Source organism: Triticum urartu, chromosome 2 (genome assembly GCF_003073215.2).
Source record: "Triticum urartu cultivar G1812 chromosome 2, Tu2.1, whole genome shotgun sequence".
Classification (NCBI taxonomy): domain Eukaryota; kingdom Viridiplantae; phylum Streptophyta; class Magnoliopsida; order Poales; family Poaceae; genus Triticum; species Triticum urartu.
This window is the reverse complement of record NC_053023.1, coordinates 45,719,480-45,747,427: the sequence shown is the minus strand read 5'-3', so window position 1 is coordinate 45,747,427 and position 27,948 is coordinate 45,719,480. Positions and strand designations below refer to the sequence as shown.

The window sequence follows — 27,948 nt, the reverse complement described above, 5'->3', positions numbered from 1 at the left end:
TGAATATTTTCTTAATGCCATAATTTTTTTAATGCTATCAATATTTTACACTATTATATCCCTTTTAGAGATTGAACTCAATTAATTTTTGAATTATAAGTATTTACTAGCATATTAAAAAAGACAAATGTAAAATAAAAGAAAAAAGAAGAACAGGACGAAACAAAGAACGCATGCTAACAAATTAACGCTACGGGGCCAGCCCACTCTGCGGGAGGGGGAAACGGGTGCTTTTCTGTTTGGGCCAAGGTGGGCGGTGCCGCCCTAGCGCGGGCCGCACACGCAGCGTACCTCAAGGCCCATCTGCCGTCTTCCTAAACCCTAGCACCTCTCCCCTGCTTACCAGCCGCCAGAGCCATCCATACCTCCTCGTCGCCACCGGCTCTCCCTTCCTCCTCCTCCTCTCTCCTTCCCTCCACCGGCGGCGGCTCTCCCCTCCTCCTCGCCACCCCACCCCGCAGAGGCGTCGTCGTCGGCGGCAAGATGCCGAAGAAGAGCAAGAAGAGCAAGAGCAAGCGGGTCACGCTCAAGGCGAAGCACAAGGTGCTGCGCAAGGTCAAGGAGCACCACCGCAAGAAGCGCAAGGAGGCGAGGAAGGAGGGCAAGACCGGCCGGAGCAAGGTCGAGAAGGACCCCGGGATCCCCAACGAGTGGCCCTTCAAGGAGCAGGAGCTCAAGAACCTGGAGGTGCGCCGCGCCATGGCCATCAAGGAGCAGGAGGACAAGAAGGAGGCCCGCAGGGAGAGGGTAAGCAACCACCCGCCTCTGCCGTTAACTTCCCTGGCGTGCCGCTACCAATTCCTCAGTGTTCGGTCGGTGTCATGAGAGCAAATTTGTAGTCGTCCTTGATGATCTAGTTATTTTTTAGTGTCAATTCCCTAGGTGTCATTAGATGCTTGCTTAGATAGATTGGTTGGCTAGATGTTGAGAGTTGATTTCCTTCGCGATGTCTACCTTCAGAAGTCTGTTATTAATGTTCACAGAAGTTGAACAATGATCTCAAATATTGTGGCCTCCTCTTTCAGGCTAGGAAGAGAAAGCTCGGAATACCCGACGATGAAGACATGGCTAATGACAATGACGCAGCAGAGGTGACTGCTGCTTTAGCGGTGCCTAAGACCAATGGTTAGCTTCTTTTCCCCCATTGCCGGTGTTTTTCGGCCTACTGCTTGCATGAACATTATTTACTAAAGCTGCTGAATGTGTCTCCAGACCATTCAGAGAGAGCCTTCTACAAGGAGCTGGTTAAAGTCATCGAAGCTTCCGATGTGATTCTCGAGGTTCTTGATGCAAGGGACCCACTGGGCACTCGCTGCGTTGACATGGAGAAGATGGTCAGGAAGGCTGATCCAACTAAACGGATTGTGCTGCTTCTCAACAAGATAGGTATAGTGTAACTTTTGATGACTTTATCATCAGTGTGATCTTTCCTATCTTTCTGCATCTTATGGTTATCCTTTTTGTCGATTGTAGATCTTGTCCCCAAGGAGTCGGTAGAGAAGTGGCTTTCATATCTAAGGGAGGAATTGCCAACTGTTGCATTCAAGTGCAACACTCAAGAGCAGAGGACCAAGCTGGGATGGAAATCGTCAAAGCTTGATAAAACAAGCAATATCCCACAAAGCAGTGATTGTCTTGGTGCTGAGAACCTGATTAAACTGCTAAAAAATTATTCCAGGAGTCATGAGGTATCCTATCTTGATGTTTTTAGAGATGACCGGAGACTGTCTTTGTTTGTGTGTATTTATCTAGCTTCATTTAGGAGTTTCACCTGTGTTCTTAGGATTTATAGTTTTCTTATCTTATTTACATTGAAAATTCCATCCTTTATTAAGACCAAATATGATTTGCCTGACTTCATGCTATTGGATTTTGTCCTTTTGTCTTGTTGTCCTGTTCCATGGAAGCCATATCAACATTGACAGACAGATTTATTTTCATGCACGCACCTAAATTTTCTGTGTGGACTGTTTAATCTCGTCGTGACATTTTGATAACTACTCCTGATTTTACAGTGGTCCTGTGCCTAAATTTAACTATTGGGGTGTGCTTGCAGCTCAAGTTGGCAATTACTGTGGGTATTGTTGGCCTTCCTAATGTTGGCAAGAGCAGTCTAATCAACAGTTTGAAGAGGTCCCGTGTGGTTAATGTCGGTTCTACTCCAGGGGTTACTAGATCAATGCAGGAGGTTCAGTTAGACAAGAAGGTGAAGTTGTTGGATTGTCCTGGTGTTGTGATGCTCAGATCTACCAGCAGTGGTGTGTCTGTAGCTCTTCGTAATTGCAAAAGAGTTGAGAAGATGGACGATGTAATCACTCCTGGTAGGTGTTATCGTGCGTTATCATCACTCAAGCCAGCTTTTAGATAATTTATATTCATCCCAGTTACTGTACTTGTAGTTTACTTTGCTGATACTAATCTGACAACAAGCTAGTACGGTAGTATACCTGGAAATGCATTATCCAATGACTTACTCCATATTTATTGCATTCTTGCAGTTAAAGAAATCATCAGTCTTTGCCCACACGAGAAATTGCTGTCTCTGTACAAGGTGCCAAGCTTTACTTCAGTTGATGATTTCCTTCAAGAACTTGCTACACTCAGGGGGAAATTGAAAAAAGGTGGTATAGTGGATGTGGAAGCTGCTGCAAAAATAGTGATTCATGACTGGAATGAAGGTACAATTGACAAGTTATCCTGTAATTGTTAATTATTATTTTGTTTCCAAGCCATCTAACCCTCTTGTTATTAGGCAAGGTACCCTACTTTACACTGCCACCTAAAAGGGATGTTGTGGAGGACGCCAATGCGGTAATTATCACAGAAGATGGAAGTGAATTCAATGTTGATGAAATTTACAAAGCTGAGTCTTCATATATTAGTGGTCTAAAATCTATGGAGGAGTTCAGTCATATTGAAATTCCATCTAATGCCCCACCAGAGATTGATGAAGCGATGCTCGAGGTATTTCTTACAGCTACAGTGGTCTTCCTTTAATTAAAACAGCAATGTTATTATTGTAGATTTTTGCAGTCAGCTACCCCTTTCTTGACAGTATCCTACACTTTAGTTCCTACATATGCTTGTTTGGCCATGTTCTAATTCTAACTAAGCAAGTTATAAACTGTAGACCTGTCAAAGGCTTTGGTAGACAGAAAAGAAGCAGGCTTTGGGTATCTCTTGTGTTGGAGACGTCTAAGTTAACTTTCAAGTTGCATATTACTAGTACAGCTAGATGATATTTGTCTTGCATTGAACAGGATCCCCTGACGCAGAGTGCGCCTGTGAAGGACGAATCGATGTCCGACGCGAACGACCGTGAAGGAAGCAAGGCGGCGGCGAGTGGTGGCACGCAGCACGACAAGCTGTACACCGCCGAGGGCATCCTCGACCCCCGCAAGAAGAAAGCGGAGAAGAAGCGGCGCAAGGGGAACAAGTTCAGCGTGCTGAACGACATGGACGCGGACTACGACTTCAAGGTGGATTACCAGATGAAGGATGCCTCCCCCGCGGACGACGAAGATGGCGATGGCAGCAAAGCCGAGGGCGAAGAACCCAAGGGTGAAGACGACAAGAAAGACGCCCCTGCTGCGGAGTGCGAGCCTATGACGAGTTGATGATGCGTCGTGAGATAAGAACCGCAGGTTTTGGGGGTGCGAATTAGTAGGTTGTATTACAACTGTATGATGTGGGCTGCCAACAGTTGGCAGGAGTTTTTGTACGCCGTTAGGTTTAATGATGAAGACAGATGCAACAAATGGGATGATGCTTGTTTTTACCCCTCTGTTTTTGTTGTCTTGATAAATTAGTAATTACACGTGCACGGCTTGGACTGTCAAAGAGAGTACAAGAAAGAAAATATATAAACTGCCGTCGACGTGATGATGGCGTAAGTTTCCTCTGGTAATTTTGGGGGCAACCTACATAGACGTGTCTTCAAACTTCTGAACCCTAAAAAAGATTGCATTCACCTGTCAGCGAAGCCACAGCCAAGCAGCAGCATCACCTCTCCTCTCCTGAGTCAGTGTCAGCCAATGGGTAGGCCAAAGCCAGCCCCTACAGATGCTTCTCCCCATGTACAAATCACATATACAATCATGAGCGGCAACGGGAGATCGAAAGTAAGTTTAAAGCGTGTTAATTAATTGGCATCGTGATGCCGTGCGTTGTCTCCATGTTTGTTCTAGAGGAACACTTTTGTTGCTCTTTTCAAATCCCACTTGTAAATGTGTAACTCAATGAGTAGTGAAGTTACTTGTTTTGCTCCGGTTCGTGATTCCCTATAAGGAGAGCAAGGAAACCAACGACACAAACTCTAAGAGCAACTCTAGTAGAATCGTCATTGACAAAAATACGATGAAGACAATCGTCAAAGAACATGGAGACTCAAGAGCTAGTGGAGCGAAAGTCACAATCGCTAAAAAATACAACCTTCATATTTCACTTTTCATGTGGGATTCTGTTTGTCATTGGACACCTATTTCTTGGTAGGTGGGGACCAATTCCCACCTACCATGAAATTTCCGTCCCGCCACTTTCTCATCACGTGGGTGAAATTATGGAGTGCAACCCATGGTATCCCTCCTGTACTCCAAATATGGAGGCTGGAGACCAAATATGGAGCTCCCATTACAAAACATATGGTGATTTTGAAAGGTATGACAACTCTTCTAGAGTTTGTTTTTTGTGGTTTGTGCTACATATGACAGTTATTATGCAATTTTGGCGAATATGGCGATTCTGTTAGAGTTGCTCTAAGATCGCCTTGCCCTTGCATTTCGTGTTGATAACGAAGTTCTTCGGGTATTTGTTCACGACGAAGCGCGTGGGGGAGAAGAGAGTTGGAAGAAACACACGAGCAGGAGTGGGGATGGGGACGCGCACAACATCGCAATGTCAATTAACTCGCTTCAACTACGATGACAAGAGTCACATTATACAAAAAGATACAATCTCATTTTCCTTCTTTAATTGTGCTTTCACGTCACAGTTTTACTTTTGTGTTAGTTTTTTATTCTAAAAAGAGATTTCTTCCCTAATTCCATTTAAAGAAACTACATGTCTTTACTGCCATAACCAACCGTGTCATATGTGCGACGAATCACTCCCCTCCTCTATAGATCGTAGAAGGATGACATGCAGTGGCGGAGCCACCGCCCGGCTAGCCTGGGCAGTTGCCCGGGCTCGCTAGCTGCGCTGCATGCTACGATGGTGGTATCAAAACAGGGAAAATACTACTCGCACAGCGGTTTACCCGGGCAACGGGCAGCTGGGCCAATGGGCTTCCATTAATTTCCTCTCTAGTCAACCGTACTAATCAATTATTCAATTAAGCATTGACGGATGGGCTACGAGTACCCACGTGAGACGAGCCTACTTGTTCGGTTCGATTGTTCTTTCTTTTACTCGAGACGAGAAGGCAACCTCCCTGGGACTCCCCGTTTGTTTAGCTTCTATTTGAAAAATGGCGGCATCCTTCATCGATTAGAGACAGAGACAGACCTTCAGTGAGCGGAGGTTGGCCTGGGCGCGCGGCCGGCCGCGGGGGCGGAGCCAGAAAGTATCCACCCAAGACCCCAAGGAACGGTTTGCATCAACGGCCGCTTGTCCCCGTCTTTGTAATTAGGTGAGATTAATAGTTTTCTTTGTGAATAGATTAATAGACTTATTTTGAGGTCACGACGAGGGGAATTGATCATTGGAGATGATCACCACTTTTATGAGCTTAATCCTTCGTTTAGGGGTATGTTTTAGATAGTTGATGTTAATTTCAAACTTCAAATTATTAACTCTGAGAGACAAGGAGGTTCTTGGCACTGAAAGTACGCCAAACCACCATCTCATATTGCCTCGTGAGACGGTTGCAAGCTCTCTAATTTGAATATATTCACAAATCACAATACTTAATTTATGTGAATTACAAATCCATTTTTATCTTATAGTGTCTTCTAGGACATTTGAATGGTAATTTGGATAGTTATATTTCCGCCGGCAATATGACGAGTTTGGTCGCAAGCCTGGTTTTATAACTTAATATTTTCAAGTCTCAACTTTATTTTGGCCTATGAAACTAAATAAATACTCCCTCCGCCCCAAAATAAGTGTCAATGCTTTAGTTTAAAATTTGTACACTAATTTGGTACAAAATCAGTGACACTTATTTCACTATAAATTACATTTATATGATTTCTATGGTTATATTTTCACCACATCATTAATGTGGATTTGTGGTTTAAAAGTTTGATGTCGTTTTATATATTGTGTATCCGAACACCCGATTTTGGTTTCTAGGTTCGACACTCAGTCTCAAATTCGCCCAGGCTTCACAAAAGTTCTGGCTCCGCCACTGATGACATGCATAAGGATAAGCTTGAAAGAGATGAGTTAATTAATGGATATGTTTAGGGTACATCTAGATGTGTTTTAGGCTAGTCATAGTGGGAGTAACTTAGCTAGTAACATAGCGTACTTCAAGAAATTGTTGCTTATATGGCAAGTAATTAATGAGAGGTGGTAACATAATATGTTACTGTAGCATAGCGCTTTTTAAGACAAGATGAGTCTACAAGCTAATAAATGAAGTCATCTAAGATACTACTATTATGTTACTTCGCATTATGAAAGTAGTAATTTAGACTAGTGTCATATACATGACACTAGTATATGACACTAGCCTAAATTACTCCCCACTATGACCACCCTTAGCAAAACCGTTAATCATATAGTATACATAAGAGAGTGATCCCATTACTTTATTTATCTCAACATGCAAGCATGCTAACCCCATCATACAATTATGCATGAAATAAGGCCAACCCCAACATGTGACCATGCATGAAGAAAGCCCCACCACAACATTCAACCATGCAATAAAAACGTTTCCCATCCGGTTATTCTACTTATATTCAATATATATTTTGCAACTCCACATAAAATCAAATATAACAAATCATATGATAACGTTATCAGCCCAAATTTTCAGCAACCTATTACCGCAGCAACGCACGGGTTATCTTCTAGTTAACATAGTTCTACCTCCCATATTCACAGTTTATCAATTTTCTAGCAGAGCATCCCTCTGAGTATTCTCTTTTCATCTACTAGGATCTCAAACTATTCCATGGGCAAAACCCCCCCACTACACGCCACTACAACAGGTTAAGATTTCCTCGAGTAAGCCTTTCCTTTGGTTGTCCTATATGCAGAAAGCCCCACTCATGTGATATCTATTTCTTTTTTTTTTGCGAGGCAAAAGGGAGTTTTATTGCAAGTTCATAAAGTTACAGTCAAGAGGCCACAAGTCCTCGATACAAGGTGGAATCGAGCCCAACCACACAGCCGTAGCTCGTTTGGACCGGCTATATAGGTGGCCAACCAATCGGCAACTCTATTTTGACTAGGGGCTAATTTTCCGAGGTAAAAGCTCCCTCTCACTCATCAGTTCCTTAGTCTTCAAAACTAACCGGCCATACGCCGAGCGAACCGGAGCATCATTGGACAAACTGGACATAGCTTCAGAAGAATCCGAATGCAAGTTGTCCTACGCAGAAAGCCTCACTCATGTGATATTTATTTCCAGTCCCGGGATTTTGTATTTTTTTAGCAAACGGAAATTTGCATTTCTACCAAAGCACATCTAAGTCGTGTGTCATTGATTTTACGCGAAGGTTTATGCAAGCATTTTTGTTAGTCTTTTTTTTCCTTTTTTTACAGTAAAACTTGAAAAAGAAGTTGCACACTCCTCAAAGACCTAAAATCCCAGTCTCATAAATTCCACCAACCCAGTAAATAGCTCACACGGTGAAAGTAAAATGAATACGACCCCCTCTTCCCAACTGCCCCCAAACCAAGCGGTAAAAGACAAGCCAGGGACTGGCAGGTGGGCCCCGCGACGGAACTGAACAGGGGGCGAAGAATGCCCGACTGACACGCACCCACCATCTCTCTCCCTCTCTAAACCCCAACCAACCAGCCCCTCCGCTCGCCGGCAAGAAAACCCCAGCCCCTTCCCGGAATCCCCACTCCGGCGAGCCCGACCGACCGGCCGGCCGGCCGGCCTCCGATGGCGTCGGCGACTTCGACGGCGGAGCTGGAGGCCGCCATCGCCGCCCTCCCCGCCAAGAAGCAGCGCCTGCGGGAGTCCTTCGACCGCCTCCTCGCCGCCTCCCCCATCCCCGTCCCCTTCACCTGGGCCGACGTCGACGCCCACATCTCCTCCCTCCAGGCCTCCATCGCCCGACGCTTCCGCCAGCTCCAGGCGCACCAGGCCGCCGCGCTCCGGTCCACCGCCGACCCCGTCCAGCACCAGCTGAGGGGCAAGGGCCAAGACAGCAGCGAGGAGGAGGAGGATTGGGCGCGGCCCAATCGCGCGCCTTCGGACCTCAATGCCGGGGAGGAGGGGTCGCAGGGGGGTGCGGAGATGGCAATCGAGGCGTCTCCCGGCCAGTACGACGCCGTTGAGGAAGGGGAGGCGTCTCCTGGCCTTGAACCGGAGGAGGGGGAGGCGTTTCTTGGCCTTGAACCAGAGGAGGAGGAGGAGGAGGAGGATAGGGGGCGGGCCAAGCGGGCGCCTTCGGACCTCAATGCCGGAGAGGAGGGGGAGCAGGGGAGGGTGGAGGTGGCAATCGAGGGGTCTGCCGGCCAGTACGACGCCGTCGAGGAGGGGGAGGCGTCTCCTGACCTTGAACCAGAGGAGGAGGACGAAGAAGATGGGGGGCGGGCCAAGCGGGCACCTTCGGACCTCACTGACGAGGAGGAGGGGGAGCAGGGGAGGGCGGAGATGGCAATCGAGGGGTCTCCCGGCCAAGACGACGCCGTTGAAGACTGGGAGGCGTCTCCTGGCCTTGAACCAGAGGAGGAAGAGGAAGAGGAGCGGGAGGAGGAGACCATCCAAGGGGCGTACCCAAGCCATCGCCACGGGGAGACGACGGGGAAGGCGCCGAGCAGCTGGCGGACGCCGGACCACGCAGGCGGCGCGGGGGAGGCCGTGAGGTGGAACCTCGCGGCGGCGCGCGCCGACAGGGACGCCTCGCTGCTGGCGGACATGCTGTACTGGGGCAACAAGAGGAGCCTGCGCGCCCGGCGGCAGTTCCTCCCGGCGCTGCTGTGCGCCGCGGAGCCCCACGCGCTGGTCGTCGGCGCCGTCAGGGACTTCCTGGCCAGGGCCGAGCCCAAGAGCGACAAGAACTGGGAGAACTGCGCCTCGCTCCTCTGCTGCGTCCCCAGCCTCAGGGCCGAGCCGTCGGCGGCCACGCTGGAGCGGGCCAGACGGCTGGCCGAGGACTGGAGGGAGATGGTCATCGGCAGGCCTGAAACTTGCAGGGACCTCGGCCGGCTCGCCGTATGGGGCCTTCTGCAGTTTCTTGCCTCGTACAAAATCACCTTGGAGCTGGACGCCGATGGGATAAACCATCTCCTCGCCGACGTCCCGCGCAACAAAAAGCAGAGCTGCATCGAGCTCCGCAATGGTCTCGGGCTGATCCACGCCATGGCTGGTATGCTAGGACGCCTCTCACTGCTGAATCATAGTTTCATGAACTGCTGTGGCCGAATGCAGATAGTCAGTGTGTTCTCCAATCCACTTAGCATATACAGTACTTTTGGTTTCTCGCTTACATGGATCATCATTATCATGTGGCCTATTGAGATACTTTCAGTGGTATGCCCCTGAAGTGGTGCTCGATGTTGCTTGTTCTTCGGATATGAATAGAGTCAACAGCTCAACATGCTTGCACAGGGGTTGCCACGGATGATATTGTTTGCTCTTCACATTTAGCTCAACATTTAAGTGCTAAGTCATGGTCCTATAATATTGCACCTTAGTGTTCCATGCACTCTCTCTGTAGCTGTACAATATATAATATACTCCCTCTGTAAACAAATGTAAATGTCTTGCATTTGTTTACAGAGGGAGTACTATTGTTCAGATATTCCCAACCTGTAGCTGTACATGTTAAAATCTTACTGCAGGCATGTTTGGACCTTGCAAACCCTGCAAGAATTGGAAAACAAAATTGCATTCCAAACAAGTTCTTTGCAGATTTTCCAACCATTCTCTTGTATACTCATATTCCAAACAAGTAATAATGTCTTTTGTTAGGTGAGGAATATACATATTTCTCCATGTTATTTTGTTGATGCAGTGGCGAAACTGACAGTTATTCATGCTCATGCATTTGTTTGGTACTGGTTCCGAGTCATACGGAATACTATTATACAATATCGCCAGCTGCTGATGCATAACTTATGGCAAGTGGACAAGCGGCTACTTTGCTAATTTCAAGCTGAAATATATATACTGTTGTCATCATGCATGCATGCAAATTGTAGCAGCGGGCGATGACAGTCTTTTACTGCTTGATGTTCTCCCAGTGTCTCATTTATACATATCTTTTGCAGTTAATACCTGTATCAAGAAAATGTTATTACAATTTTTTTTTCAAAAAGGAGATAACCCCGGCCTCTGCATCATGTGATGCACGGCCACAGAAAAAAAGTTGGGCCATGTTATCTTCTTTTCGAAAAAAATTAACACTTCCACTTTGCCTGTTGCACGCGCTATGTTGAGTTGCTGATTCATTCTTCTGCAGACTCGGCCGACCATCTGATTGAGAATGGGCAGCCAGTTGATGCTATCAGCCATCTGATTGAGAATGGGAAGCCACTTGATGCTATAAAACTGGCGTGTGATTTGAATCTGACCGACAAATATCCTCCACTTTCCCTCATGAATGATTATGTTGGCAAAGCTAAGAAGACTGCTCAGGAGATATTGAGCAGGGAAGGCGATTCACGGGACTCTCTGGTTTGTCCTTCGCATATCTTCCTCAATAAGAATATCTTGTCTTGCATGAGAGTGATTTTTCCAAACTGAACATCTTTATACTAGTCAAGCTCATATGAATGTGAGTAGAGTTAGATCGTGAATTTTGAATCAAAATCTGGATATATCTACTTTCACAGGATTAGAAAAACAATTGCACAGCTTTTTTTTTGATTTACATATATGCTGCAAATACTAATAGTACATCATATCATTTCGCTATAAGCTTTCAACTGATTTGGCTCCTTGGGGTTTTGCCTTGGATGGGCAGAACCAGGCCATGGCGAGGCAGGTGAACGCCCTGATACTGTCGTGGAGGGCGGTGGACGAGCACGTCGACGTCGCGCACCGCACCGGCATCAAGGCGGAGATCACCCAGCTGCTGCACGGGTACGCGCGCAAGCGGCAGAGCCTGTCGGTGCCGGTCGGCTCTTCCTCCTCCTCCTCCCCGCCTGCCTGGAGCCCGCAGCGGCGGCGTCAGGAGCTGCCGCCGGAAGAGGAGGAGGCCGGGCAGAAGCAGCACAAGAAGCGGAAGCGGAAGCCGCACTGGCTGCAGCGGGAGGCGCGGCAGCACCGGTTCCACGAGCAGCCCAGGTTCTTGCCCCGGTGCGTCGGTGCCCGGCCGGGGCACGACGCCGGCGGGGGCCGTGATCGTGGCGGCGAGGGGCTCCCGGGGGTCCGTGGAGGGCCTCCTCGGTGCCCTGGTAGCCCGTATTAGCTGGTAGCGTCGCTCGCTCTTGGCCACGTCCTGCTGCCTTGCCTTCAGACCAGACAAGAGTATGTATGTAGAGTATGGTGCGACTGATCATGGGGCTGATGGTGCACGTATCTTTAGGATTAATTAACGTAAAAGTTGAGCTTAACCTCGTGGTTTACTGGTTAGAGTGCCTCACTCATTTAGACGAGACGATAAACGGAAGTCCGTCTTAAATCTAGATGTGACATAATATCTTACATCTAAGTATGATGTCATGTGTTTTGTAATCCTTCCTGCTTGACTTTTTTGTTGTTCGTTTGTTTTTTGGGCGTTGCTACATGTCCGCCGGCCGATGATTCTAAAATATCCGCCGCATCGATGGCCGTTGGATCCCCGCGCTGTTAGCCGTTCGATGTAGTGCCCGCACCTCGCATGCCCCCTCATTAATTCTCGCAACAAGTGTGTTGTTGCAGAAACAAACAACCTTGCCCCAGCCTTGATAGAGCTGCGCCTAGCACGGGTGCCACCCCAACCCGCCCATGTTCCTGCAACAAGACCCATGTTGCAAAACTTGCATTTCAAGATAACCTTTGTTGCAAGACCATCTCCGACCTCTTCTTTGTATTCCTACAACAAGACCCTTGTTGCAAAAATTTCAACATCTCCGGCCTCTTCTCTGTATTCCTGCAACAAGACCCATGTTGCAAAACTTGCATTTCAAGATAACCTTTGTTGCAAGACCATCTCCGACCTCTTCTTTGTATTCCTACAACAAGACCCTTGTTGCAAAAATTTCAACAACATCTCCGTCCTTTTCTCTGTATTCCTGCAACAAGATCTTTGTTGCCAAAAAAAAATGCAGCCAAGATGATGTTGTGGAAGAAGCTTTGTGTCAGCAGATTGAGCCGAAAAGCTTCTGCACGGTTTGGCCTTGGACGAGCAGTCCAGTATGCTCTCAAACATCTTGGCGACGACCTCGGCGAGCTCGCCACCGGCTAGCTGGATCGCCGGAAGCAAGACAACAAGCAGCTGCGTCACCAGGGACTGCTCCTTGGCCATCTTCCTCAACGCCGCCGCCGAACAGTCCTCGTCGCAGACAAGCCTGAACGAGCTGCTGCTTTTCTTGATGTGCTCCTCTAGCGGCAACCACGACGCATGGGTTAGCCGCATGCGGAGGGACGCCGAGCAGCGATAAGGGGTGCGGCTCGCCGGCGAAGCGCGCGCGGGCGAACGACGCTGGCCAAGTTGTTAACTCACATTGAGTTTTGGCTATGGGCGAGAAAAACGTGGAGGTGTTTCGCTCGTGATAAGGATATCGGTGGAGTAAAGGCCCACGTGACGCGTGTCAATTACTGAAGACGTTTCCCTTGTTTTTGAGCCTTTTCCGCTTTTATTTGCTGTCAGGTTGAACACATACGGGCTGCCTGGCCAGCGCTAGCTAGCTCGGCTCCCCTCGCTGGCCTTGACTTGATTGATACTGTACAAGTCTGCATGCAATGAGAAGCAGCCCTATTGTTGATAACGCCCGTATCCTTTAGGTTTTTTTTGCAAAGTGCCCTCCAGCTTGTCCCTAGGTTGACGTCTTTTAGGTCAATTTACCCCATCCGCAAAACATGAAAAAAGTTTGTGTTTTTTTTAAGAATTTGAAATAAAAACAGTGGTAGCTCAAAAAGTGTTCATCAATTCAAAAAAGGTCACAAATTAGAAAAATATATTCGTGATATAAAATGATGTTCATGAATTTGTTATTTTTTTATTTTCTAAAAATATTCATGAATAAAATAAATGTTCACGAATAGAAAAAAAAGGTCATGAATTTTAAAAATGTACATTGGGACAAAAAAATGGTCGAACCTAGTTGCGAGTTGATGGTGGACTTGAAATTGGGTTAAGAAAATGTCGGGGCCAGTTGCGAGTCAAGGATGGACTTGCAACTGGGGCAAATAAAAGGGTCAATGGCCTAGTTGCATGTCAATGATGGACTTTTAACTGGGACGAAAAATTGATTATAGCCCAGTTGCGAGTCAAGAGTGGACTTGCAGCTAGGACAACTACACAAAACTACGCTAGGAGTTGCGAGTCGAGGGTGAACTTGCAACTAGGGCAACGACAAATCTATGTGCCTAGTTGCGAGTCGAAGGCGAACTTGCAGCTGGGACAACTATGAAACTACGAGACCAGTTGCAAGTCAAGGGTGGACTTGTAACTGGGGATGAAAAACAAACTATGGGTTTAGTTGCAGGCTTAGTTGTGAGGGAAAACTTGTAACAAGGACAACTACACAAAAAGTACGATACTATTTGCGAGTCAAGAGTGGACTCGTAACTGGACAACAAGAAAATACGAGCCCAATTGCGAGTCGAGCGCGGACTTGCAACTGGGATGAAAAATAAAACAACCGTTGCGAGTCAAGGGTGGACTTGTAACTGGGACAATAAAAACATAGGCTTCATTGCAAGTCAAGGGTGGGCTTGCAACTCGAAAAACTATGAACCCAGTTGCGAGTCGGTGGTTGACTTGCAACTGGGATGAAACAATCTATGGGCCAGTTGCGAGTTAAGGGTGAACCTGCAACTGCGATGAAAGTGAAAATACATGTGGAGTTGCAAGTCAACAATGAGCTTGCAGTTGGGATGAAACAAAACATAGCACAGTTGCGAGTGGAGGATGGACTTGCAGCTGGGATGAAAAACAAAAACATAGGCTCCAGTTGCAAGTCGATGGCGGACTTGCAACTCAGATAACTATGAGCCCACTTGCGAGTCAACGACTGACTTACAACCGGGACAACTACGATATCATGTGCTCAGTTGCGAGTCAAGTGTCGACTTGCAACTGGGATGAAACAGTCTACGAAATCGGACGTTTGAAAATTAGATAAGACATTGCCAAATCTCATTTCGGTGAGTAACAACTTTTGTGAAATAATAGAGGCCCATATACTAACACCCGCGCAAGCATGGGAGACAACGAGAATAACAGCCACCAGAGCGATGCCAAAAACTGGTCCGACAGCGCAAACATCAGCACGAGACAAGGCACATGCATGTGAACAAATATAATTTTGCACAAAACATACATGTTTAATTGCGTGGTGAGCATGTGACATAGCTAAAAAAACATCTAGATGAGAATTAGCTAATCCGAAAAAATAAAAATAGAGATATCTAAAATAGATGTGAAACAAAAAACAAAAATCATGAATTTTAAAAATGGAAAAATGGGAAAACAAAAACAAAAAACAACCCGGTCCACGAATTGCGTGTCAAGAATAGACTTGCACAGAGGACAAAAACTGATCAAGCCAAGTTACGTATCAAGTGCAAGCCAAAGCCTATCTCTCCACGGAGCTTGTCTCTTCAACAACGAACTTGAAAGGAAATAGAAATACACAGCGACAAGCAATAGAGCATGTCACATCCATTTTTATGACACATGTCAGAAGAAATGGGGCGTAAGCAAAAAAAAAAGACCTGACAAGTGAACAAACAAAACAAGGTGACATAGGAATACATCGGCCGCCAACATGAGATCAAGAGTTTGCGGAAAAATTAAAACAATAAAATCCAACAAACAACATCTAGTATGCGCGGAAATTTGATCACGTGGTCTCGCTTAGGATATTATTTGGGCGATAGAAAAAGACAAATGAAATTAAATAAATGAAATGTTTTTTAACCTGAATATAAAATGAAATGTTGGTACAAGGAGATAGTGCGACTGCATGGTGCTTAAAAATGTAACAGAAATGGGAGATTAGAGAGTCAATCCATTCATGTGTTTTGAGTTAGCCACAAAAGAATTGCGACACATGGATTCGTGGCACTCTCGTGACAAATCCTCGTACAGCCGTTGTGAGTCTTTTTTTGTAAGGATCAACAGTCGCATGAGTCAAAAGGGAAAAGACAAACAAAACACAACCGGCCCATCTAACAATTCCTGCTGGGCCTCGCTACTAATAAACATCGCGAACCAGAACGCACCGCCACAAGCGACAAGCCAGGCGATCGACCAGAAACACGAATCTTAGCCTGTGAAAATCCAAGGGCAGGCAAGTTACATGTGAATGTGATATAGCTATTTCACTTTGTACTAATTTTGCACAAAGTTGAGTCATCTATTTTGGAACGGAGGAAGTAGATGTGAAATAGAATTATAGCAAATCTGTAAACGGAAACGTTGGTAGAGAAATATTAGGAGGATTCTGCGAAGGAAACCGAGTGGGACTCCTCGAATCAAGTCCGTCCCTTCATCAGCCAAAAAACAGGAGAAAAGAGTCCCCGAGTGCCCAATCCAATCCACTTCTTCGCGTATTCGAATCAGGTGTGTCCTCCGTTTGTGATCTACATATAAGTTACGTTTGTGATCTAAAAGTAAGTTACCCAAGAACTCCCAAGTTCACTGAAGAAATTCTGCACGCATCCTCCACTGATCAAGACTATGGAGGGCGCATCGCGTGATCTCCCTCAGGACATCTTGATGGACATATTTGCCACCCTCGAGATCCCCGACCTCGTCCGTGCCGGCTCCGTCTGCTCCTCCTGGCGCTCCGCCTACTCCAGGCTGCTCCTCCCTGGGCACTACACGCGCCCGCAGACGCCGTGCCTCCTCTACACATCCGCAACCGCCGGCGAGAGCGTCGCGTGCCTCTACAGCCTCGCGGAGAAGCGGACGTACAAGCTGACTCTCCCAGGGCCACCCATCAGCACTACGCATGTGATCGGGTCCGAGATGCACCTCGTCAACCCCATCACCGGCGAGCAGACCCATCTCCCTCCGGTGACCACCATCGAGCAAGTGAACTCCGGCGCTCTTCACAAGTACGAGTTCTCATCCCACACCGCAGAAAGGGTTTACAGTCCGCCGTCGATCTCGGCTCTGGAAGAGCTGAGGAACGAGCTTCACCATAAAGCCTTTGTGTTTTTTTCCGACGATACGTGCAACGGATGCGTCGTGGTGCACATACACAACCCGTTTTGCCAGCTCTCGTTTGCAAGGGCAGGGGACGATGGGTGGACATGGCTGCCACCCCACACCCACTTTGACGACTGCGTTTACAGGAACGGCCTGCTGTATGCGGTCACCTCATTCGGAGACATCCACGCTTTCAATCTAAGCAGCCCTGTTCCTACGATGAGGATGATCACATGGGAGCCCGGTCTCGAGGACCGGTTTCTGAATGCCTACATTGTGCAGGCTCCATGGGGCAGTCTTCTTCAGGTGTGGAGACTGTACGAGCACTGCGATTTAGAGCCCGAGCCTGGGGCGTCTGTGTTCTGGAACACCGGAGAGCTTGTAATATACGAAGTCGACGCTTCGTCGGGAGAGAGAATTAGGAAACTCAGTTGCTTGCGCGATCATGCGCTGTTTCTCGGGCACAATCAAACACTTTGTCTTGCTGCTCAAGACTATCCGGCTCTCAGGGGAAACCATGCCTACTTTACCGACGACAATGTGCTTTGGACAAAGGGGTTCAGGAACAATCCCCGTGACATGGGGATTCTCGACCTGGGTAATAACAGCAGGGAGGAACTTGTGTCTCCCCGGCTTTGCTCCGACTGCCCGGCTCCCGTGTGGATTACACCCAATCTTAGAAAGATGAACTTGGCTTTCAACGAATAGGTTGTAGCTTCCTTTATCTATACTTCTATAGTTATATGTAATGATTATTTAGTTTGGTAGGCGATGGTCCTGTGTTGATCTACACCTCTTTGTGCGTGTTTTAGCACTCTGCTCGTACACTGGAACAAGTTTTTCAAGAAGTTTTATGGTATGTGTATGCCAAAATATGAGAAATAAAAGTAGACTTGTCCAAAAATATCATCATGCACCATACAAAAAGACAAGATTGTACTTATATTACCAAACATGAGTGCAGTGTTTTTTTCCGATTTATCCTAATTACAATATACAAGGATCATATTTTTGCACAAATTATGCATTTTCTCATATTTATCATGTACTAGTGCCACACTTCCTTTTCCTTTGATCTTTTTGAGTTGTATAGAATATAGAGGATAATTTCTCATGTACTTCTCCACACAATAAGATGCGTCAAATCAAATGTAAAAGTTGAGGGATTTGGATGAACTTGCAGTATGTACTCTACTGTAACATGCAATCTTGTATGTTGCTGGATTTGGATAATAATAGCAGGGAGTTTGCATGTTTTTTTCATTCAACTGCATGTTGGAAGTATAGGAAACGTATTGTTTCTTTGCTGAAGTAGAAGGTAAGTGCTGACATTTGTGATAGATAAGCATGAAAGTGTGCATGATTGTTCTTTCAGAATGCACATGTGGCTTGTTTAAGTATACTATACAGTGATGATCTGCTTTGGCAGCTATACATATATACAATTTTTTTTGAACGGTTACATATATACAATTACAAGCCTGCATATTTGAATAGTTCATTCCGGGGGCTGAAAGACATCTGTCAGCATGTGTGTTGGCCGCCCGTGTATAACCTCCTTGGTGCTGTAATTTGTTTTGCTATAATTCGGCCGCCCGTGTATCTCAGACATGAACAGATTGCAGTACTACTTTTGTCAAGTTTTAGTCTTGGCTCTTTGGTATATCTGTCCCTGTCTTTGGCCTTCATTTCTGCTAAATTTCAGTCGACTGGTTTTGATTTATTGCTCACTCGAATTTTTTGTCCATCAGATTTCTGTTTTCCTGTTTTTGCCATCTGAGTTACGTCGCCGACGGGCAGTGAGGATTTTTTACCCCTGTAGCTCTGCACGCTGCATGCTGCAATGATTTCAGCATTCCTGCATCTATGCTTATGGATTGTACACTGCTAAAATTTGTGTGGAGGGACGCACAATGGATTGGCAGGCAGTTCCCTTTGTTTGGTTTTGATTTCAGCACCATGTTCTGTACTTCTTCAGTTCAATTTTCAGATCTAGTTGTTTTGCAGAGTTTTTCTCCTTCCGTAGTTAGATCTAGCTAATATGAAGAATAAGTATGCAAAACAGAATGGGTGTCCAACTTGTGGACCATCTGCTTGGTTACATTTATAATCTGAGCAAGCTATATGTTTTGCTTTTTTTGAAAGTATAAGTGGAGATGACATAGCTGATGTGGTTTTTTGATCTTTAGTAACCATGTCCTGCTTCTTCAGTTCAGTGCTCGGAGCTAGCTCTATAAGCCTACAATATTTCTGTTTCTCAGTCTTTATGCTTGCATTGTTCTATACTGGGACTCTCAGATCAGTATTGGGACTCTCATTTTTCTAGTTTTTGAATGCTCTCTTTCTGTCACGCGCTAGGGAGATTAGAGCTTGCGGATTCGATTACCGGTTGTGGGTGTGGTCGACACGGGGGCGAGGTCCAGGACCTCGTCGCCTTTCTGCCATGGGGTAGGGCGCTGAGGCGCTAGTCAAATGCTGGATTGGTCCATTATCCATTGAAGGATGAATTCCTGTTGCATCTTGAAATCTTGTTTATCAATTTATAGGCTTCTTTCAGTTTTGGTTTACAATATTTTGAGTAAGTGTTTTGTTTATTGTTAATTTTATTTTCAGACATTAACGAAGTTGAAGATGATTCCAATCGTAGTCATGTTTTTTTCCATTTGTTCAGATTTTTATCTAGAACGATAGTTGTGATGGATTGTATGACGAATCTAGATGTTAACTTGGAAGTGTGATGCATAAGTTATTCTGATGACCAAATTTTCTATCAAATAAGATGTGTGGGAAAGCCGATCCCAAGCCCGGATAAAGGAGGAGGGTGGTGAAACTTGTGATAGGCTTGTCGGGCCAACGTAAAAACCCAGCCACTCTTATGGAGATGAAACCCAAAAATCTTCGTTGAGGTGTAACCCTCCCAGCGACGCATCACATCGGAACCCGGTTGTGGTGTCAAATGACCAAAGAACTAACCATGGATAGGGCTGCGTGGAAGCTTGCTATCCATGTGCTAAAATCATGAGTTGGTCACGAGAACTCATGGGTTTCACCTCTAGCATACCCAACTTGTTAATATGCGTGGAAAATTGTTGTTATGAGTGATTTCAAGGTAGGATTGCTCACCCTCACGATGTTTCTCCTGTTTGAAGGCATCTTCTATGACTTTATGTTGATATATAGGTAGCTCGAATGTTGATGGGAAATTTTGTATCCGAGTCTTATTGGTCGGGCACTTTGCAGTTAGCACCTAATAAGGCACAAAGAAATGATGATAGTTGTGGCGATTTGGGTATAAAAAGATATTGTCATTTTTAAGAACATGCCCTTATGATGTGGGGATACCTAGACCAAAGAGCACAGTGATTTCAAATCTGGAGTTTTTATTCTTGATCCTCAGTAACTACATTTTGAGCGCCAATCTCTCAACTAAACGCTTGTGAGTAGTATTACTACAAGATACTTCACCTGTTGACAACAAAACAAAAGAACAAAAGCTATAGAACTTTGCAAGCGAAACAACATTAATTAATCAATGGTTCATACTTGAGCCTAACAAAACTAGCAAAACAACATGATTTTTATTTTCTACGCCAAAACTCATGTTCTCCGGCATCTATTTAAAAATTGAATCCAAGCAGCCCTGGGAGATTCCTCCACCAAGATCTGTGCCATCCAACTCCAATCCAAGGGCCCACGTTGAGTTTTTTCTAAAAAAAATCCACAAAAAGTCGTCCCTTTTCTATCCTGGTCGCTCCCGCATATTCCCCGCCCCTTCCTCTTCGGTCGCGGTGAAGACGACAACGACAGTTAGCCGGCCAGCCAGCCAGCCATGCTTGGTCTGAGAGCCACCAGGGCCTCGCGCCTCCCGTGCCCCTACCCCTCCACCTGCCCCGCCACCTAGGCGGTCTCCCTCTTCGAGCTCGTGCGCCACGCCACGCCCCGCTCCTCGCTGTCGCGAGCCCCGCGTCGTCGTCGCCTGCCGCCCTCTCGCTCCTCACGTCCGCGCGGCCCGTCTCCGCGACGTGGGGCTCGGCCATGCGTCCTGCCGGCGAACACCCCCGGCCCAGCACCAGGGGTGAGTCAGGGCCTCTGTCACTTATATCCTGAGATTGCGGATCATTTTCTTCAATTGTGGATTTTTTGCTTCCTCTTATGAATGCAAAATGTTTTGCATCGATTTGGGGGTGGTTATTTAGGGGCATGGAATTAGGTTAAGGTTTCCTAATCATGGACATGTGTTGTCATTTGATAACGGGATCACATCATTAGAAGAATGATGTGATGGACAAGACCCATCCATTAGCTTAGCATATTGATTGTTCATTTTATTGCTATTGCTTTCTTCATGTCAAATACATATTCCTTCGACTATGAGATTATGCACCCGGATGCCGGAGGAATACCTTGTATGCTATCAAACGTCACAACGTAACTGGGTGATCATAAAGATGCTCTACAGGTATCTCCGAAGGTGTTTGCTGAGTTGGCATAGATCAAGATTAGGTTTTGTCACTCTGAGTATCGGAGAAGTGTCTCTAGGCCCTCTCGGTAATACACATCATAAGAAGCCTTGCAAGCAAAGTGACTAATGAGTTAGTTACGAGATGATGTATTACAGAACGAGTAAAGAGACTTGCCGGTAACGAGGATTGAACTAGGTATGAAGATACCGACGATCGAATCTCGGACAAGTAACATACCGATGGACAAAGGGAATTACGTATGTTGTCATAACGGTTCGACCGATAAAGATCTTCATAGAATATGTAGGAGCCAATATTGTCATCTAGGTTCCGCTATTGGTTATTGACCGGAGAGGTGTCTCGGTCATGTTTACATAGTTCTCAAACCCGTAGGGTCTGCACGCTTAACGTTCGTTGATGATATAGCTAGCGTTATATGAGTTATATGATTTGGTGACGGAATGTTGTTCGGAGTCCCGGATGAGATCACGGACATGACGATGAGTCATCGAAATGGTCAAGAAATAAAGATTGATATATAGGACGATGGTATTTGGACACCAGAAGATTTTTGGGATGCACCGGGTAGTGATCGGGTCACCGGAAGGGGTTCCGGACACCCCCCGGTAGGTGTATGGGCTTAATGGGCCAAGGAGGGAACAGACCAGCCCATAGGGGGCTGGTGCGCCCCTCTCCCTGGCCAGCCAGTGATGACCCACAAGTATAGGGGATCTATCGTAGTCCTTTCGATAAGTAAGAGTGTCGAACCCAACGAGGAGCAGAAGGAAATGATAAGCGGTTTTCAGCAAGGTATTCTCTGCAAGTACTGAAATAAGTGGTAACAGATAGTTTTGTGATAAGATAAATTGTAACGAGCAACAAGTAACAAAAGTAAATAAAGTGTAGCAAGGTGGCCTAATCCTTTTTGTAGCAAAGGACAAGCTGGAACAAACTCTTATAATAGGAAAAGCGCTCCCAAGGACACATGGGAATATCGTCAAGCTAGTTTTCATCACGTTCATATGATTCGCGTTTGATAATTTGATATGTGGGTGGACCGGTGCTTGGGTGCTGTTCTTACTAGAACAAGCATCCCACTTATGATTAACCTCTATTGCAAGCATCCGCAACTACAACAAAAGTATTAAGGTAAACCTAACCATAGCATGAAACATATGGATCCAAATCAGCCCCTTACGAAGCAACACATAAACTAGGGTTTAAGCTTCTGTCACTCTAGCAACCCATCATCTACTTATTACTTCCTAATGCCTTCCTCTAGGCCCAAATAATGGTGAAGTGTTATGTAGTCGACGTGCACATAACTCCACTAGAGGCTAGACAACATACATCTTATCAAAATATCAAATGAATACCAAATTCACATGACTACCAATAGTAAGACTTCTCCCTTGTCCTCAGGAACAAACGTAATTACTCACAAAGCATATTCATGTTCATAATCAGAGGGGTAATAATATGCATATAGGATCTGAACATATGATCTTCCACCAAATAAACCAACTAGCATCAACTACAAGGAGTAATCAACACTACTAGCAGCCTACTAATACCAATCCCGGACTTTGAGACAAGAATTGGATACAAGGGATGAACTAGGGTTTGGAGATGAGATGGTGTTGGTGAAGATGTTGATGGAGATTGCCCTCTCCCGATGAGAGGAGCGTTAGTGATGACGATGGTGATGATTTCCCCCTCCCGGAGGGAAGTATCCCCGGCAGAACAGCTCTGCCGGAGCTCTAGATTGGTTCCGCCTCGTGGCGGCGGAGTCTTGTCCCGAAAAGTTCCTTCTGATTTTTTTCTCATCGAAAGACTTCATATAGGAGAAGATGGACGTCGGAGAGCCACCAGGGGGCCCACGAGGTAGGGGGCGCGCCCTAGGGGGGGCGCCCCCCACCCTTGTGAGCAGGGTGTGGGCCCCCTGGCCTTCATCTTTGGCGAGGAGTTTTCTTTATTTATTTTAAGATGTTCCGTGGAGTTTCAGGACTTTTGGAGTTGCGCAGAATAGGTCTCTAATATTTGCTCTTTTTCCAGCCCAGAATTCCAGCTCTCGGCATTCTCCCTCCTTATGTAAACCTTGTAGAATAAGAGAGAATAGCCATAAGTATTGTGACATAAAGTGAAATAACAGTCCATAATGCAATAAATATCGATATAAAAGCATGATGCAAAATGGACGTATCAACTCCCCTAAGCTTAGACCTTGCTTGTCCTCAAGCGAAAAGCCGATAACAATAAATATGTCCTCATGTTTAGAGGTAGAAGCGTCGATAAAAAAATACGGACATGAAGGCATCATGATTATTCTCATAATAGAAACATATATAGATTTTGTCATATGATTACTTATGTTCAAGTGATGATCTATTCACAATGCAAAAGTATAAATCATAAACCTTATTGGGCTCCGACAAACTATAATCTCAGTCATTGAAGCAATTGCAATTTATCATAACATCGGAAAGAGTCTATGTCAGAGCTAAAAAGCAAGTCCACATACTCAACTATCATTTAGTCCTCCATAATTGCTAACACTCACGCAATACTTGTGGTTACGGAGTTTTAATCGGACACAGAGAAAGATAGGGGCTTATAGTTTTGCCCCACAACCTTTTACCTCAAGGGTAATGTCAACAATAATGGTTCGTGCTCCCCTACATCCAATTATATATATATATATATATCATGTTCTTTCCAACATGCCGAGCTTGCCAAAGGATAAAATGAAAAAGAAAAGGTGAAGATCACCATGACTCTTGCATAAGGTAGAAGATAATAATAAAGGATAGGCCCTTCGCAGAGGGAAGCAGAGGTTGCCATGCGCTTTTATGGTTGGATGCATAAAATCTCAATGCGAAAGAACGTCACTTTATATTGCCCCTTGTGATATGAACCTTTATTATGCAGTCCGTCGCTTTTATTACTTCCACATCACAAGATCATATAAAGCTTATTTCTCCCACACCAATCAATCATACATATTGAAAGTGCAACTATCCCTAGGTGGTTTTGGTAATTCATAACAACATATAGCTCATTGAGCTAATGCTATTCCAAGATGATTATTTCAGGAAAGCTCAATGATTGGCATGGCATGGATGTGAAAATGGAACCCTCAAAATGCTAAGGACAAAGGATTGGCTCAAGCTCAAAAGCTCAAGACTCTTCATTTTATATTTTAGTGATACAAGATCACATTGAGTCTTTAGGAAAAGCCAATACTATCAAGGAGGGATGAGGTGTTGCTTAATGAGCCTCTTGCTTCATGTGCTTAGTGATATGCTCCAAAACCCTCAACTACTTTCCCATATCCACATATGACCTAAACCCTAAGCCAAACTCGGTCCTACCGATTCTTCCTATCCGGCGCCACCGAGTTTCACTTGTCATTAGCCACTGCCAAACCCTAGCAATATGGTCCTACCGATAGGGATCTCGGTCTCACCGAGATGGGGTTGCAAACTCTCTGTTTCCCTTTCGTAACTTTTCGGTCTCACCGAAAGAGCGAATCGGTCCCACCGAGATTGCAATGTAAACTCAGTGTTTCCCCTTTGTAACTTTTCGGTCTCACCGAGTTCCACTCGGTCTCACCGAAAGAGCAAATCGGTCCCACCGAGTTTGCCTGACCAACTCTCTGGTTAGCTAATTACCAAATTCGGTCTCACCGAGTTTGTGTAATCGGTCTCACCGAGATTACGTTATGCCCAAACCCTAACCATATCGGTCCTACCGAGTTGCATGTCAGTCCCACCGAAAATCTCTAACGGTCACTAGGTTTACATTTTCGGTCCGACCGAGTTTATTGATTCGGTCCCACCAAGATTGGAAAACTGTGTAACGGTTGGATTTTGTGTGGAGGCCATATATACCCCTCCACCTCCTTCTCATTCGAGGAGAGAGCCATCAGAACACACACACCATTCCAACTCATATGTTCTGAGAGAGAACCACCTACTCATGTGTTGAGACCAAGACATTCCATTCCTACCATATGAATCTTGATCTCTAGCCTTCCCAAGTTGCTTTCCACTCAAATCTTCTTTCCACTAAATCCAAATCCTATGAGAGAGAGTTGAGTGTTGGGGAGACTATCATTTGAAGCACAAGAGCAAGGAGTTCATTACCTACACACCATTTGTTACTTCTTGGAGAGTGGTGTCTCCTAGATTGGCTAGGTGTCACTTGGGAGCCTCTGACAAGATTGTGGAGTTGAACCAAGGAGTTTGTAAGGGCAAGGAGATTGCCTACTTCGTGAAGATCTACCGCTAGTGAGGCTAGTCCTGTGTGGGCGATGGCCATGGTGGGATAGACAAGGTTGCTTCTTCGTGGACCCTTTGTGGGTGGTTGCTTCTTCGTGGACTCTTCGTGGGTGGAGCCCTGTGTGGACTCACGCAACCGTTACCCTTGGGTGGAGCCCTGTGTGGACTCGCGCAACCGTTACCCTTCGTGGGTTGAAGTCTCCATCTACGTGGATGTAGGATAGCACCACCTATCCGAACCACGGGAAAAACATCCGTGTCTCCAATTGCGTTTGAATTCTCCAAACCCTTCCCTTTACATTCTTGCAAGTTGCATGCTTTACTTTCCGCTGCCTATATACTCTTTGCATGCTTGCTTGAATTATGTGATGATTGCTTGACTTGTCCTAAATTAGCTAAAATTTGCCAAGAACTAAAATTGGGAAAAGGTTAAGTTTTTATTTGGTCAAGTAGTCTAATCACCCCCCTCTAGAAATACTTTCGATCCTACACATATTTAGAGCAATTTTTATTGCTTTGCACCGATGACAACTTACTTGAAGGATCTTACTCAATCCATAGGTAGATATGGTGGACTCTCATGGCAAAACTGGTTTAAGGGTATTTGGAAGCACAAGTAGTATTTCTACTTGGTGCTGAGAATTTGGCTAGCATGAGGGGGAAAGGCAAGCTCAACAAGTTAGAGGATCCATGCCAACATACTTTATCTCAGATATAAGAAAGACATAACTCATTGCGTTGTCTTCCTTGTCCAACACCAACCCTTTAGCATGTCATATTTTAATGAATGCTCCCAATCATAAAAGATGTCAATGATAATATATCTATATGTGAAAACCTCTCTTTCCTTATTACTTCCTATTAATTACAACAATGACCAAAGCTATGTCTGCCAACTCCCAACAACTTTTAATCATCATACTCTTTCTATGTGAAGTCATTACTCTCAATAAGATCAATATGAACTTTTTGTTTCTTTTTATTCTTTTTCTCTTTTCTTTTATTCACCCAAGATCATGGCAAAATAATCAAGCCCTTGACTCAACACTAATCTTTATTATATATAGCTCACGGACTCGATTACAAAGAGAGATCATAAAGCAAACTCAAAACTAGATCATGCCATAAACTTTATTCTACTAGATCAAGATACTACTAATAGGATCGAACTAAGAAAAATGGTAATGATAGGAGTTGTGATGGTGATACGATACCGGGGCACCTCCCCCAAGCTTGGCAGTTGCCAAGGGGAGTGCCCATACCCATGTGATTATATCTCCTTTGTCGGTGAAGAAGGTGGAGGTGTTGTAGATGATGCGGGCCTTGCGTCCATCTTCCAAGGCATAGGTTCTCCATCATAGAAAGATGATCGAGTCTCCGGGATCCTTGAATCTGCAGCCAAACTCATCCTTTTGAATCTATATTCATACTCATAGTTTTGGTTTTGCAGGTCATAGATTTGGGCTTGGAGGTGCTCGATCTTCTCATGAAGCTTGAAGATAGTCTCCCCGATGTTGTCAGCGTCCAACTTGTGGTTGCTAGTGAACTCCGCGATCATCATGTGGTTAGAGTTGAGTCCACGTTCTACCATCCCTTGGCACTTGAAAACTTGTTGCTCCACTGCTTCGAGCCTCGTCTCCATGCTTCCGGTCCCCTTTGGTCCCTCTTCATCGCGGATGTGCAGCAACCCATCACGCAACTCAATGGTTTGAGGGTGTCGCAGCACCTCCACGAGGTAAGGGTTGATGACCTTCTCGAAGAACTTGTCCTTGGAGGCGCTTGGGGCCGTCATGATAACCTAGATCTGTCAGAAAAACAGCTCGAAACAAGAACAAAGGAGGTTTGCGTGATACGGGAGTCAAAACCTTCGGGAGGTTATATAATGAATTTTTACCAACCAAAATACGTAACGTGCAAGAAAACGGAGTCCGGAAGGCACACGAGGTGCTCACGAGGTAGGGGGCGCGCCCACCACCCTCGTGGGGCCCTCGTGTCCTTCCCGAACTGCTACTTATTTTTCTATTTTTCTAAATATTCCAAAACGGAGAAATATTGCCTTAAAAATTGTTTTGGAGTCGGTTTACTTACCGTACCACATACCTATTCCTTTTCAGAGTCTGAAACATTCCGGAAAGTGTCCCTTATGTATTCCTCCAGGGTTACGGTTTCAATAATATTGGTTTCAATATTTATGGGATTACCTGAGATATAATGTTTGATTCTTTGACCGTTTACCACCTTCGGATTTGTGCCCTCGAAGTTGTTGATTTTTATGGCACCGGAACGATAGACCTCTTCGATAACATAGGGGCCTTCCCATTTAGAGAGAGGTTTTCCTGCAAAAAATCTTAAACTAGAGTTGTATAGCAATACATAATCACCTACATTAAACTCACGCTTTTGTATCCTTTTGTCATGCCATCTTTTAACTTTTTCTTTAAACAACTTGGCATTTTCATAAGCTTGGGTTCTCCATTCATCAAGTGAGCTAATATCAAATAACCTCTTTTCACCGGCAAGTTTGAAATCATAGTTGAGCTCTTTAATAGCCCAATATGCCTTATGTTCTAGTTCGAGAGGTAAGTGACATGCTTTTCCATAAACCATTTTATACGGAGACATACCCATAGGATTTTAATGCAGTTCTATAAGCCCATAATGCATCATCAAGTTTCTTGGACCAATTCTTTCTAGACCTATTAACAGTCTTTTGCAAAATTAATTTGAGCTCTCTATTGCTCAACTCTACTTGACCACTAGACTGTGGGTGAT

General features: G+C 45.4%; 3 protein-coding genes across 3 annotated transcripts; all 3 read left to right on the top strand.

Annotated features, from left to right (window-relative positions):
* Nucleotides 1-332: 332 nt before the first annotated feature.
* On the top strand, nt 333-3,778 carry LOC125535577 (guanine nucleotide-binding protein-like NSN1). Its single transcript, XM_048698643.1, has 8 exons — nt 333-747; nt 1,026-1,125; nt 1,213-1,386; nt 1,474-1,688; nt 2,057-2,321; nt 2,499-2,678; nt 2,753-2,964; nt 3,261-3,778. The coding sequence occupies exons 1-8, from the start codon at nt 484-486 to the stop codon at nt 3,615-3,617; spliced, it is 1,767 nt and encodes a 588-aa protein (XP_048554600.1). The 5' UTR covers nt 333-483; the 3' UTR covers nt 3,618-3,778.
* Nucleotides 3,779-7,924: 4,146 nt separating this feature from the next.
* Nucleotides 7,925-11,806, top strand: LOC125535576. The gene is made up of 3 exons (XM_048698642.1): nt 7,925-9,494; nt 10,590-10,804; nt 11,094-11,806. The coding sequence occupies exons 1-3, from the start codon at nt 8,063-8,065 to the stop codon at nt 11,538-11,540; spliced, it is 2,094 nt and encodes a 697-aa protein (XP_048554599.1). The 5' UTR covers nt 7,925-8,062; the 3' UTR covers nt 11,541-11,806.
* A 4,153-nt stretch (nt 11,807-15,959) lies between these two features.
* Nucleotides 15,960-17,164, top strand: LOC125534945 (probable F-box protein At4g22165). The gene has a single exon (XM_048698002.1). The coding sequence runs from the start codon at nt 15,960-15,962 to the stop codon at nt 17,139-17,141; it is 1,182 nt and encodes a 393-aa protein (XP_048553959.1). The 3' UTR covers nt 17,142-17,164.
* Nucleotides 17,165-27,948: the final 10,784 nt, after the last annotated feature.

Excerpts from the sequence above, each read along its gene's own strand:
- LOC125535577 (XM_048698643.1), top strand. The coding sequence starts at position 484 with ATGCCGAAGAAGAGCAAGAAGAGCAAGAGCAAGCGGGTCACGCTCAAG. Across the intron at positions 1,689-2,056 it reads ATTATTCCAGGAGTCATGAG|CTCAAGTTGGCAATTACTGT; the intron begins GTATCCTATCTT and ends GTGTGCTTGCAG. Across the intron at positions 2,965-3,260 it reads TTGATGAAGCGATGCTCGAG|GATCCCCTGACGCAGAGTGC; the intron begins GTATTTCTTACA and ends TGCATTGAACAG.
- LOC125535576 (XM_048698642.1), top strand. The coding sequence starts at position 8,063 with ATGGCGTCGGCGACTTCGACGGCGGAGCTGGAGGCCGCCATCGCCGCC. Across the intron at positions 9,495-10,589 it reads GCTGATCCACGCCATGGCTG|ACTCGGCCGACCATCTGATT; the intron begins GTATGCTAGGAC and ends ATTCTTCTGCAG. Across the intron at positions 10,805-11,093 it reads GCGATTCACGGGACTCTCTG|AACCAGGCCATGGCGAGGCA; the intron begins GTTTGTCCTTCG and ends TTGGATGGGCAG.
- LOC125534945 (XM_048698002.1), top strand. The coding sequence starts at position 15,960 with ATGGAGGGCGCATCGCGTGATCTCCCTCAGGACATCTTGATGGACATA.